The 14,440-nt window shown below is 35.0% G+C and overlaps 1 protein-coding gene across 1 annotated transcript in view; it reads right to left on the bottom strand.

The window, feature by feature from the left end:
* DNAH14 (dynein axonemal heavy chain 14) overlaps nucleotides 1-14,440 on the bottom strand; it is a 394,377-nt gene that overhangs the window by 224,380 nt on the left and 155,557 nt on the right. The window contains exons 20-24 of the mRNA XM_043484666.1: nucleotides 13,277-13,398; nucleotides 9,190-9,361; nucleotides 7,831-7,935; nucleotides 7,620-7,738; nucleotides 6,556-6,630 (exon numbers count right to left, since the gene is read on the bottom strand). Of these exons, the coding sequence (XP_043340601.1) occupies nucleotides 6,556-6,630; nucleotides 7,620-7,738; nucleotides 7,831-7,935; nucleotides 9,190-9,361; nucleotides 13,277-13,398 (593 nt within the window). The remainder of the gene's footprint in view (nucleotides 1-6,555; nucleotides 6,631-7,619; nucleotides 7,739-7,830; nucleotides 7,936-9,189; nucleotides 9,362-13,276; nucleotides 13,399-14,440) is intronic.

A 14,440-nucleotide genomic window follows, 5' to 3' on the forward strand; every position in this document is an offset into this window, starting at 1 on the left:
GAACTGACACAAAGACAGAAATATAGATAGATGGAACAAAATAGAAAGCCCGGAGATAAATCCATGCACCTATGGACACCTTATCTTTGACAAAGGAGGCAAAAATATACAATGGAGAAGGGACAATCTCTTTAACAAGTGGTGTGGGAAAACTGATCAAGCACTTGCAAAAGAATGAAACTAGAACACTTTCTAACACCATACACAAAAATAAACTCAAAATGAATTAAAGATCTAAATGTAAGACAAGAAAGTATAAAACTCCTAGAGGAAAACAGGCAAAACACTCTCTGACATAAATCACAGCAGGATCCTCTATGACCCACCTCCCAGAGTAATGGAAATAAAAGCAAAAATAAACAAATGAGACCTAATTAAGCTTAAAAGCTTTTGCACAATGAAGGAAACTATAAGCAAGGTGAAAAGACAGCCTTCAAAATGGGAGAAAATAATAGCAATTGAAACAACTGACAAAGAATTAATCTCAAAAATATACAAGCAGCTCATGCAGCTCAATTCCAGAAAAATAAACGACCCAATCAGAGAATGGGCCAAAGAACTAAACAGACACTTCTTCAAAGAAGACATACAGATGGCTAACAAATACATGAAAAGATGCTCAACATCACTCATTACCAGAGAAATGCAAATCAAAACCACAATGAGGTGCCATCTCATGCCAGTCAGAATGACTGCTATCAGAAAGTCTACAAACAATAAATGCTGGAGAGGGTGTGGATTAAAGGGAACCCTCTCACACTGTTGGTGGGAATGCAAACTAGTACAGCCACTGTGGAGAACAGTGTGGAGACTCCTTTAACAACTGAAAATAGAACTGCCATAGGACCCAGCAATCCCACTGCTGGGCATACACACCAAAGAAACCAGAATTGAAAGAGACACGCGTACCCCAGTGTTCATCACAGCACTGTTTACAATAGCCAGGACATGGAAGCAACCTAGATGTCCATCGGCAGATGAATGGATAAGAAAGCTGTGGTACATATACACAATGGAATATTATTCAACTATTAAAAAGAATGTATTTGAATCAGTTCTAATGAGGTGGATGAAACTGGAGCCTATTATACAGAGTGAAGTAAGTCAGAAAGAAAACACCAACCTAGTATATTGATGCATATATATGGCATTTAGAAAGATGGTAACGATGACCCTATATGCGAGACAGCAAAAGAGACACAGATGTAAAGAACAGACTTTTGGACTCTGTGGGAGAAGGCGAGGGTGGGATGATTTGAGAGAATAGCATTGAAACATGTATATTACCATATGTGAAATAGATCGCCGGTTCAGATTTGATGCATGAGACAGGGTGCAAAGGGCTGGTGCACTGGGACGGCCCTGAGTGATAGGATGGGGAGGAAGGTGAGGAGGTGTTCAGGATGAAGGACACATGTACACCCATGGCTGATTCATGTCAATGTATAGCAAAAACCACTACAATATTGTAAAATAATTAACCTCCAATTAAAATAACACCCATGGAGGATTCAAGTTAATGTATGGCAAAACCAATATAATACTGTAAAGTAAAATAGTAAATAAGTTAATTAAAAAAGAAAAAAAAGATTAGCAAAAGAGAAATTTAAAAAAACAAAAAAAATCAACAAAAAATAAAATAAAATAATTTTTTAAAATAATGAAGAAAATATAATTATGAAAAATATCCCCACCTTTGAATTTAACACCACACTTATTATGTGCCAAGAGTACGTGTTTTATTATTGCTATGGTGAGTTTCTTTTTTCATACAGAACTTCAAAGTTTTTATATGGTGAAATTCTTCAATCTTGTGCTTTATTTCTGACATCATGCCTTAGAAATTCTCAACCCTAAATTATTTTCTTGTAATGCTTAAATGACTTCATTTAAAAAAATTATCAACATTAGAATATTTAAAATGACTATTCTTTAAATGTTTGCTGCATTACAAATGGTGTCTATTTTTATTATTTTCTTATCTTTGCTGCTGAGAAGTATATTTATTATAACTTCTTAATTATTTCAAAGTAATATCAGTGGGAAATGCACCTTTCACCAATTAAAATCTTTTATTTAATTCAATGGCCTTATTTTCACTGTTTCATTAACTATCTTTACTGTTTCTTTCGTAACTTATTGCATTGCTGTATCTCCCAAACAGCATCTAGCTACATTTTTATTTTGATCTCAGTTAATAAACAGACTTACATTAATATTTATGATCTTTAGCTTGGGTTTTGTTAGTTCTTTGCTTTTTATTTTGATATTTATTTTTTCCAAGTTTATATTTATATGAATATACACACAAGTGCAGTATAATTTATTTCCTCCATAGTTTTGGAAATATTTATTCTGATTTTTAAAAAATCTATCAGGAGAAAGTGGATTGACATTTCTAACTAAACAGTCCTATCTTCATTCTAAACCATATTCCTTCAAATGAGAGAAAATACATGAAAAATTATACATATAAAGAGTTGGAAAACAAGAAAGTATACTCCAGTGCATCAAAAACTTGAAAATTTTCTAGCAGATGGAAAAAATATTGAGATTGAACAAATGCAGGAGGGAGCCCAGGACGAATCTTTAGGAAAATTAATTAAGAGAGGGCTTTCTCAATAGGGAAATGAATGGGCCTCTGCCTCCTCCAATTCCCCATTCCCCCATCCTGAGCTGCTGCTAGCCACTCAGAATGAAAGCCCAGAGAAGTGCTTGGTGGAGTTCTCCTAGGTTTGGGGATGGACAGAGAAGCAGAGTGAAGCCTGAAATAACTCCACACATTTTAAAAGACTGTAGGAAAGAAAGAAAGGAGGAGAAGGGAGTAAAGAGAGGAAGGAAGGAAACAAAGAAAGCTGACATTGGCATTTTTCCATAAGAAACAAGATAATGAAACAGTGCTGGAACTAGAGTGGCAGTAAAGTGTCATGGGTAGCTTGTGACTGCCAGCAGAAATGAAAAGCAACCTCCATACATTCAAAGAGAAGCTACTCACAGACTAGGTCCTGTACATTCTGCTTGTCAAGCAATACCTACAGTCAGATAGGTACAGATATTAGGAACTAATATTTGTAATTAGAAACTAATATTTGTTTATAGGAGAAGAGGGACTTGCCTGTATAAATATGAACAGACAACCAACAATGGTGAAACATTTTAGAGAAATTAATAACAAGAAAAAGAGCAGAAATCCTTACCAATAGAAAAACAAAAATGAGGAAGTAAATGAAAACAAAACAAGCCACAAATGTGCTAAGCATGGATAATTGAAAGTGTTAGTCATTCAGTCATGTCCAACTCTTGGCTCCCCAGAGGAGCCTACCAGGCTCCTCTGTCCATGGGATTCTCCAGGAAAGAATAATGGAGTGGGTTGCATTTCCTTCTCCAAGGGATCTTCCCAACCCAGGAAGTGGATTCTTTACCATCTGAGCCACCAGGGAAGCCCAAGCATGGACAATTACTGACCTATAAATAGAGAACTAAGAGCAATCTGGAATAAAATCCTAAATAATTACAAGATGATGAGAGGGAATTATGAATTGACTCATGCTCTTTGGGGAAAAATCAGAGATACTATAGAATTTGATTAAAATGCTTCACTAAGTATATTAAAATATTGAGTATTCACTAGGAAAAAAAAGTGCAACTGTAGCACAGCTACAATAAAAGAGATTAAGAAACTCAGTCTAACAATAGTAAGTGAAAAGAAAACCCCAAACCAAAAGTCCAATTAGAAAACAACAGGATGGCAAGCAGGAGTCCAAATGTGTTGATAATAAAAATAACTGCTGAAAGGCAGCATATCAGTCAGCAGGAAACAGCACATTCGAAAGATTACTTGAAGAGAGTTTAATGAAGGTACACTCTGCAGAGGATGAGGGCAGAGTTAAAGGAACCAGCAGGGCTAGTGAAGTATCACAGTTTAGCAAATGGGGGTCATCGTTATCATCAAAGGATTGAACAAGTAAGGAGAACAATATTACTGGAAACTGGTGAGGGTTGGGGACTTTAGAGAAGGGCCATTTGTCAAAAGCTGTAACTTTAGGTAAAGAAACTTAGATTCTGTCAAAACTGTAGTAAGAGAAACAGAGAGTTTCACATTTGCCCTACCCAGCTGGAAGCTAGAGGGTAAGGAGTCCATGGATATGAGCATCATGGACATGAGCATCCCAGGTGGACATAAGACAAAAAAAAAAAAAAGGCAGAGAATGGATCTTTTGGGCATACATACTAACCAACACTGAAAAGTACTTTAGTATTGGTAGAAAGTAAAACAAAATATAAGCAAGAATTAAAATCCATTCTTCATTCAAGAAATATTTACATGACATAGAAATGTTAAAAACAACATTGTGATATAAATGTTTGTGATTATGGAAACAAGTACAGCATTATTAGTATTAAATAAAAACTACTAACTGGTATAAATACTGATATTTGACTAAAAGAACACTCTACAAAGATTATGTATAACAACACAGCGTCAAAATACATGATAGATATTAAAAACACAAAAGAAATTGATGAATCCACAAAAAGTAGGAAATATTTTAAGCTAGCTTTCTTAGGAAATGGAGAAGGAAATGGCAACCCACTCCAATACTCTTGCCTAGAAAATCCTGTGGGCAGAGGAGGCTGGTGGGCTGCTGTCCCTAGGGTCGCACAGACTCGGACACAAGTGGAGCGACTTAGTGTGCATGCATTCATCTTAGGAAATAAAGAGCCAATAAATAAATTAAAAAATCAAGGAAAGTTAAACATAAGGAAATTTATTCATATAATTCATGACATCCACAAATTAAAGGCCAAAGTGCATGTGAGTTTCTCAGTAGATTCATAACATATCTGATGTAATTGCTGTTCTTGTTGTTTAGTCGCTAAGTCATGCCTGACACTTTGCAACCCAATGGGTGGTGGGTGGTCTGCCAGGCTCCTCTGTCCATGGAATTTCCCAGGCAAGGTGGATTCTTTGCCACTGAGCCACCTGGGAAGTCCTTGATATAATTAAACATCCTTATTTATTAAAAAACTCTGAAAACATGGAATAGAATAAAGTACTTGACTTTGATATAGGGTATATTCCAGAAACCTAAGTATCATAAATGGTGAAACATTAGAAGCTTTTCCAATAAAATTAGAAACAAGGTTACCATCTGAGCCACCAGGGAAGTCAATTAAATAGTTAATTCCTCTAGAGGATTGTGAGTAAATAAAAAAGTATGTGAGACCCCTGAAGTTAATGATCACTCAAGAAAGCAGGTTTACTTAACTACAAAGTGAAGCAGGCTTGCTTAGCAATGAAACTATGCCAAGAAAGCATGAGATATTCCCCCAAACTATTAAACAATGATGGCATGAGACCCACATCCTGCCCAGTGAGTTCAGTAAGTTAATGGTTCCTAGGACATGCTCCTCTCATGTACTAATGGAAAATATGACATTATACTAAAATATGAGATGATTTACCATTTTTAGTATATACTGTCCTTCTGCTGATTTGAGTAGTGCCATGATGGTCCCAGTTTGTCCATGAAGGGACAAGAAAACTCCCCCATCTGATGAAAAGGAGGAGCTGATGACAGCAATGTGATTTCTAGTCAAGAATGAGAAGGAAGGTGGTCTTTTCCCTCTCTCCACTTTTCCTTTGATTATAAAACTATAGCCTCTCAAGGGAGGCACCCTCTTGCTCACCAGCTTGTAAGCCTCACAAGCAAGCTATTCTAGTAAGTCATTTCTTATCTCTCACTTTGTTATTGTGGTTTAATTGTTTAGTGTCTGACTCTTGCGATTCCATGGCCTTTAGCCCACCAGGCTCCTCTATCTATGGGATTTTTCAGGCAAGAATACTGGACAATGTGTTGCTATTTTCTTCTCCAGGGGATCTTCCTGACTCGGGGATCAAACTGTCTCCAGCATTGCTGGTGTATTCTTCCCGGGAGGCTCCATCTATCACTTTGCCTCTCACCAAATTCTTTCTGCATTGAGACATGAGGAACTCCCCCATCAGATGCATTTGAACAGTTTTAGGAGTAAATAATTAGAAATGCAAAAGACTGATCTAGTCAAATTAGTTTTAAAAATTCACACCCTGAGGCTCTTTCTTTAAAACAGATCGCAATGATAGAAATATAAAAAGGAGAGCATTAAAAAAACTAAAGCAAATAAGCAATCTTAGGAAGCAAAAGTGGGACAGAAGTGCAGAGTACTGAAGTGGGCTGCAACCACAGGGTTCCTGGGCACTACGTTTTTTGAAAGCAGGCAGAGATGGATATCAGTTCTGGTCCTGGCCAGTCTTCAGAAACTTATGAATTTCAAAGTACACAAGACTGTCCAAATGTTGTCCATGAGTACACACTAAAACTGACATTTACATTGCAAAAATGAGTGTTTTCCATTTAGTCATGTGCCACTGTGTTCTATCAAAACCCATTTCATAAAAGACTTTACTCCATATATTTCTCTGGATACTGCCCACTTATATTAGTAGATAATTAAACAAGCTTAAAAACATGTATGCATATACATATAATCTTAGGATTTGAAAATTGTACTTACTTTTTTACCAGATCAAACATGGTTTTCTCTACATTTACCAGCCATTGTTCTATACCACTTCTAATACGGATTTTCCTATAATATTTTCAAAAATAATTATTATGAAGAATTCTTTTTATTATTTTTATTCATGTTTCATTCCTTTGGTCAGCCTGTAAAACTGTCTTAAAACTACACCTATAATATTCATGGGCCAAAGGACTATAATTCTATACTGTCTTTGGTATTTCTAGATCTTAAATTAGAAAATAGATCACCTAGTTTTAGGAAATTTTGACATCAAAACAATAAATCTGCAAAGTTAAGAGGATCCAGTAAAATGTGAATTTGCAAAATAGGTAAATATTACAAAGCATTTTTGGCTTCCTTAATAAATCTTCCAAATAGTAAGCCAAGGTCAGGGCCGGGTTAGAGGATTTGTGAATGCAAGGTTTGGGCACAGTATTTTTTAATCAACTCACTTTAGGAACCTCATGCCAAAGGCTAGGGAGCCCTTACAAGGGCTGGCAAGTTGCACTAGTGTAATGGAAGAAAACCAGGAAACCATTCATGACAAAACCAGAAGTCAGAGGAAACAGCAGTGGGAGTAGCATCAGCAACCCTAAGCAAATAGCAAATTTCCTTCCTACCTATATTCATATAATGAAACTTTGTGTTGGCTTACAGGATATATTAATATATATAGATATGGAAAGGTAAAACTCTACATAAGTAAATTATCTGTGAAGAAATAGTTCGATTAGCAAATGTCTATGAAATGTCAGAAACTTCCAAGCAAAGGTTTTAAATAATGAAGATTTATTATTTATTTATAAATAATAACATAGTTATTTATAGTTATATTAGTTTATTATTTGTTTATAATATATAATAATGTATTATAAAATATATTTATAAAAATATATAATATAAAAAATAATAACCTATTTATAGTTATATTAGTTTATAGTTTATATTAGTTTATAGTTATATTAGTTTATATTAGTTATATATAATATATAGTTATATTTAGCTTATATTAGTTATAAACTTAGTTATATTAGTTTATAACATAGACATCATACTTTGGCAGCACAAGAGTTTCTCCTTCAGCAGATATGAACATTATCACAGCAGGAGGGCCAATTTCTTGTTTCCATATCAATAAGTGTCTTATATTTTCAAAACATTTCACAAGATGAGGCTGTGGGCCAGAAACAAATGTCAATAACATTATAAAATTCTGACTTGGTTGTATAATAACATTGCTGAACAGAGAATAATGAATGATATTACCTGTACACACTCAGGATTTCTGCTATCAGATAGAATATCAAGAAGTTCAGCATTGCTAAGAAAGTAAAATCTTGGGAATATCATTCTTTTAGTTTCAAGATAGTCCTGTCCAGATTCAAAAGAAATACAATTCAGAGTGTATGTTTAATCATGATATGAGTTACATTATCATTTGTGCCTACATTTACATATAAAAGCCACATTATTAAAGTTTCAGTATACACAGTAGTATCAGTCAAAACAACATACTGTGCTCAACAAAACTTATACTTAAATTACTAACAAAAAAAAGAACCATAACTAAGGCAATTTAAAACAAAAACAAAAAATCCAAGTCTTACATACATGCACACACACATATTATTGATCATTAATAAAGCACCGTATTTTAGTATTATCATCATTGCTTTCCAGCATTCCCAACTTTCTGCTCTTAATTCCCTATCCTCCTGGAGAATAAGTTGTCATTTCAGCAGGCCACTTCACATTCTACTATACAGGGAAGTCCGGTATTTCCACTCCTACCCACAATTTATCTGTGTTCACATCAATCTTAAACTCTTCTTTTCAGAGGAAGAGATACTACTCACTTATGTGAACTATCCCTGTTTTATTTACTACTCTCCTATATCTTCAATTTCTTGTTTGCAACAGACTTTTAAAATTCTATCATTAAATATATACATTATACACACACACACACATATGGGCAGAGAACTTTCTGTAGATTGTAACTGCCATATGTGGGTATTCTGAAGGGCTAATCATAACCACTAAGACTTATGTTCAACAAGCAAAAGGGATGAATGCCTAGGAAAAAAATCTTGGTTTATGAAGTAAAGTGAGTATGTCCACCACAAATCTCAAATATTAAAACCATTAAAGATATGCATGGTTAGCTGACATTTTAATGTACTGGAAATATAAAAATACATGAACCAATAAGTTAATTTATACAATCATCAAAATATTCAACTTCTGCTGATTTTATCAACTTAATAGTTGTGGTGCTAATATAGATAACATTCATTATTGACTACTTTCTTTGCACCAGCTCTTGTGCTTTAAATTCATTATCTCATTTAACACAAAATCCCTCAAGGTAAGAGTTATTCCCAGTTTAAAGTTAAGAAAAACTAAGCACTCAAAAATTTGATACTTTGCCTAATGTCATCTAGATTGATTCAACCACTTTTTTGTTGTTTTTAATAGCATTTTCATTAACTTATATATGGTCAGAGTTTGAAATATTGTTGGCTGCTAGAGTAAAGAAGAAAATCTACATGGGAATTAGTTTCTGTAGTGCATTACATTCTGTAGATTAAATGATTCTCCACTTCACAATTGCTACAGTTTTACCTCAAGATTTTTCTTTATATATTCAAGATGTATATTGCAATTTTGCAGAATTTCAAGAACTCCTGCAGAGGTAGCTATGTGCAAAGCATCCAGTTTGTTGTGTATTTTTAACATTATTTCTTTCCACATGGAAATGACTTGAGAGAAGAGTTTTGCTTCTGCCGGGAGCTGCCTTTAGAAAGAAAATTTGAGATAATTTTGTTTTTGAAGGGGCTATAATTAAAATCCATAATCTAGATGCATTTGCCACTGAGTATTGTTCAATTTAGGGCTTCCCTGGTGGTTCCGATGGTAAAGAATCCATCTGCGGAAGACCTGGGTTCAATCCCTGGGTTGGGAAGATCCCCTGGAGGAGGCTGTGGCAACCCACTCCAGTATTCTTACCTGGAGAATCCCCATGGACAGAGGAGCCTGTTGGGCTACAATCCATGGGGCCGCAAAGACTTGGACATGACTGAGCGACTAAGCACAGCACAGCACAGCACAGCATTGTTCAATTTATAAAATGCACTAAGATTATATTTTTGCTGACCAATCACTAACTAAAGATTTTTTTGAATGTCTATTATGTACAAGTGATGTACTTGGTAGGGAATACTAGGATAAATTAGACATACATTCATCATTAAATGAGATAATATTAACACTGAGTCAGAGAGAGAAGATACATACATACCAATTTCTATATAAAATAAGTTGAAATGATCTGTGTCCTACAAAATGTAATAAAACAAAGGGCTACTGAAATCCTAGAAAGGAGATGCGATTTGGGGAGAGGTTTTGGGGAAGAAGCTATTTGATCCGAGTGTTAAAGGAGAAGAGAACTGCAGAGAGGGCACTAGACTTAGGAGCAAGAATATAAAGGCGTGTATAAGAAAATCTGAGTTCTACTAGTAATTATTTAATCTTAGAAGATTAGGAAATGTAAAGCAGGTTCAACATAAGTATAGAAATTTTCCTTTACAGATTATCATTATTTTCCCTCCTTGGAAAAGGGAAGCAAACTCCACACATGGCATGGTAATCTAGTGATATATTGAGTTTTGTTGCTATTGCTGTTGGAGTTTAACGAAGGAAGTGTTTTCAGGAAGTGTGTTTCAGAGGTTCTTTCACTTTCTCTGCCCACGCAATTTCCCTCTCCCATCCTACCCAGCTCCAACCTGAATAGCTTGGAGGTTGAGGTGGAGAAGAAGTTGATGGGAAAGATTTAAAAATTTTTTTTAATTGGAAAATAGTTGATTTACAATGTTGTGTTAGTTTCAAGATACACCGAAGTGATTCAGCTATACATATACATATATCCATTCTTTTTCAGATTCTTTTCCCATACAAGTTATTACCGAATATTGAGTTATCTACGCTATACAGTAGGTCCTGAAAAGTTATGTATTATATATATATATCGGTTTAGTTCAGTCGCTCAGTCGTGTCCGACTCTTCGCGATCCCATGAATCGCAGCACGCCAGGCCTCCCTGTCCATCACAAACTCCCGGAGTTTACTCAAACTCATGCCCATTGAGTCGGCGATGCCATCCAGCCATCTCATCCTCTGTCGTCCCCTTCTCCTCCTGCCCCCAAGCCCTCCCAGCATCAGGGTCTTTTCCAGTGAGTCAACTCTTCGCATGAGGTGGCCAAAGTACTGGAGTTTCAGCTTCAGCATCAGTCCTTTCAATGAACACCCAGGACTGATCTCCTTTAGGATGAACTGGTTGGAACTCCTTGCAGTCCAAAGGACTCTCAAGAGTCTTCTCCAACACCACAGTTCAAAAGCATCAATTTTTCGGCGATCAGCTTTCTTCACAGTCCAACTCTTAAATCCATACATGACCACTGGAAAAACCATAGCCTTGGCCAGATGGACCTTTGTTGGCAAAGTAATGTCTCTGCTTTTTAATATGCTGTCTAGGTTGGTCATAACTTTCCTTCCAAGGAGTAAGCGTCTTTTAATTTATAGTAGTGTGTAAATTTAATCCTAATCTCTTAATTTATCCTTCCCCTGCTTTTTTGCTTGTGGTAATCATGTTTGTTTTCTTCATTTGTGACTCAATTTTTGTTTTGTAAATAACTTCATTTGAACCATTATTTTAGATTCTACACATAAGGGATATCATATGATACTTGTCTTTCTCCATCTGACTTACTTCACTTAACTATGATAATCTCCAGGTCCATCCATGTTGCTGCAAATGGCTCATTTTGTTCTTTTTTATAGTTGAGTAACACTCCATTATATATATGTACCACACTTTATCCATCCATCTGTCAATGGCCATTTAGGTTGTTACCATGCTACTATAAATAGTTCAGCAATTAAAACTTGGCTGCATGTACCTTTTCAAATTATGGTTTAAACGGGATTGATGGATCCCACTGGTAGTTCTATTTTTAGTTTTTTAAGTATCCTCTATACTTTTCTCCCTGGTGGTTGTACCCATTACATTCCCACCAACAGTGTAGGAAGGTTTCCTTTTTTCCACACCCTCTCCAGCATTTATTGTTTGTAGATTTTTTCAAGATGACCATTTTGACTGATATGAAGTGATATCTCATTGTGGTTTTGATTTGCATTTCTCTAATAATTAGTGATGGGCTTCCCTCGTGGCTCAGTGGAAAAGAATCTGTCTGCTAATGCAGGATACACAGGTTCAATCCCTGGTTTGGGATGATCTCCTGGAGAAGGATAGGGCAACCCACACTAAAAGAGTCAGGCGCGACTTAAGTCACTACACAAAAACAAAAATTTCTACAGCTCAGCAAAAATCTGAGCAGGGAGAGACTTCAATCTCACCTTCAGTTCGCATCTTCCTAGTGTCTCTGGGAGGTTCTAGTACAACTCACACTTAGTTGGGAGTGAGGGTAAATGGCACTACATACTATACTCTCAAAAATTCCCCTTAAAGAACTCTTTTTTATAGTAAACCTATCTTCTCTTTCCTCTCTTCACATCTTCCTCCTGGTATCAGGGCCATCATCATTTTTCCATTAGTCAAAGACAGGTCCATTATAGGTTTATTTTTTCTTTTCTTTACAATGATTGTATAGAAGCCTTCAGCACCCCTTAATTAAAAGTCCCGTTTCTAACCTCACAGCAAATCCTGAAAAGAAAAACTTGGTGATAATGTGAATTCTTAACCTGGAGTTGTATCTCGCCATCATTTAAGAAATCTTTAGTAGAAAGTAGGATTAAAGTTTGAATTTATGACATTAAGTTGTAGTCATAAAGAACATATCCCTAAGGTATGTGGTTTCACCTTTGAGAACTATCAGAATACCCATAGAATAATGAAAGACTAAAACATTCAAATGACAAGAAACATATATGTATAACAAAAATGTGTATTGTTCCCTACAAAGCAATACTTACATCTAGACCGTTCTCTTTTGTAAAACTCTAATAGCTCTCCTTTGCCACTAAAATAAAGTTCAAAATAGTTAACCTGATTTTCAAGGTATTCTTGTACTCTGTTCTAATATGCCTTACAAATACCTTCCCCAGGCCTTCCTGCTTTATTTCAGAATGGCTTCTAGACTATCTTGTGTAATTTTCTGCCAGTAGTTTCAATTCTGTCTACAGAGTACATGTCTCAAGTACTCTTGAGAGCTATCACTTAAAGACAAATTAATTCAAATGTTACAAATAAAAGAAACAGTAGAGTTTCAGACAATTGTTAGGACCTCTATTATTTCACATGGTTCAAAGCAAGTGACTATCATTAATGTGTGAATAGTATTAAAAACATATTTATTGTTCACATGAAAACCATACTAATATTCCAGAACTAAATAGACATCTAGCATTGTGGCTTAAGGATTAAGACATTTGTCACTTATTTCCCAGCACTTAATAGCTTTATATCAATAATTGAGAAATAAGGATTTTTTTATAAAGATGATGCTTCGAATCTTTTAAAAAAGGAAGATGGTTACATAATAACGGTTTGGCAGATTATATTCCTATACCTATAGGTAGAATAGTTTTAGAGTGTTCACTGAGGAAATTATTTCCCAAAAATTACAGGAAATAAATTACTACTATACATTTTTTTTAACCTGTACATGACACATGACATAGTTTAAGTTTTTTACCTTTGTATTTCTGTAGAATGAAAGATTGGTTCAAGATAAAGCCAATTTCTTTGGCAATTCATCCATTCCTCAAGAGTGTATGAGAAGAGAGCTAAGTTTTGATCCCATTCATCTACAAGATCCTACAATAATAAAAATGCACATACATACAAATATAAACACATAAAATTACTTTATGAGTAATGTGATAGAAACAAATCAAAGGTGACTATCAGTCACTGACATAAAAAAGTAATTATAATAGAGGGTCACATTCAGTTCAGTTTAGTTCAGTCACTCAGTCATGTCTGACTCTTTGCAACCCCATGGACTGCAGAATGCCAGGCCTCCCTGTCTATCACCAACTCCCAGAGTTTACTCAAACTCATGTCCATTGAGTCGGTGATGCCATCCAACCATCTCATCCTCTGTCATCCCCGTCTCCTCCCACCTTCAATCTTTCCCAGCATCAGGGTCTTTTCAAATAAGTCAGTTCTTCCTATCAGGTCACATAAATTAATGTAAATTGAATTATATTTAGTTTGGGGAAAGGTTAAAATGTCCTATTCATCCAATTGTCTTATTGTACAATATTCAGATATTTTTGGTAGGCATAGCCTTTCATTCCTTTCTTTAAACATTTTTGTACATATGTGTATGTACATATAATATCTCTAACAGTTTACATAAATGTAACCATATTATGCACATTGTTTTGTAAATTGCTTTATGTTTTAACCTAATAGTGTATTTTAGAGAGGTTTTAGGCCAATACTTTTAAGTTTTCTTTATTATTTTAACTTCAGGAAATTCTACTGTGTGAATAAGACATCTTTTTCCAGCCAGTATAGTATTAAATAATAGAAAAATGGTTAACAACCAATTAATAACACAATATTGAAAAATCAGTAGACTAGTCTATCCCCTAACTGTGGCTTCTCAGAAGGAACCGCTTGTAACTCATTTATATTTCTCTTCTGAGATTAACCTCTATATTTCTTTCTTTTAAAATGGATCTATATTTCAACAGCTTTATTAAGGTATAACAGAATACAATAAACCACACATATTTAAAGTGTACAACTTGATGTTCTCAGATATGCTTATACCTGTGAAGCAATCACCAAAATCAAGATAATAAACATATTGATTACCTTGAAAGGGTTTCTTAAACCCTGTTGTAAT

The sequence above is a fragment of the Cervus canadensis genome, chromosome 13 (genome assembly GCF_019320065.1).
Source record: "Cervus canadensis isolate Bull #8, Minnesota chromosome 13, ASM1932006v1, whole genome shotgun sequence".
Taxonomy (NCBI): domain Eukaryota; kingdom Metazoa; phylum Chordata; class Mammalia; order Artiodactyla; family Cervidae; genus Cervus; species Cervus canadensis.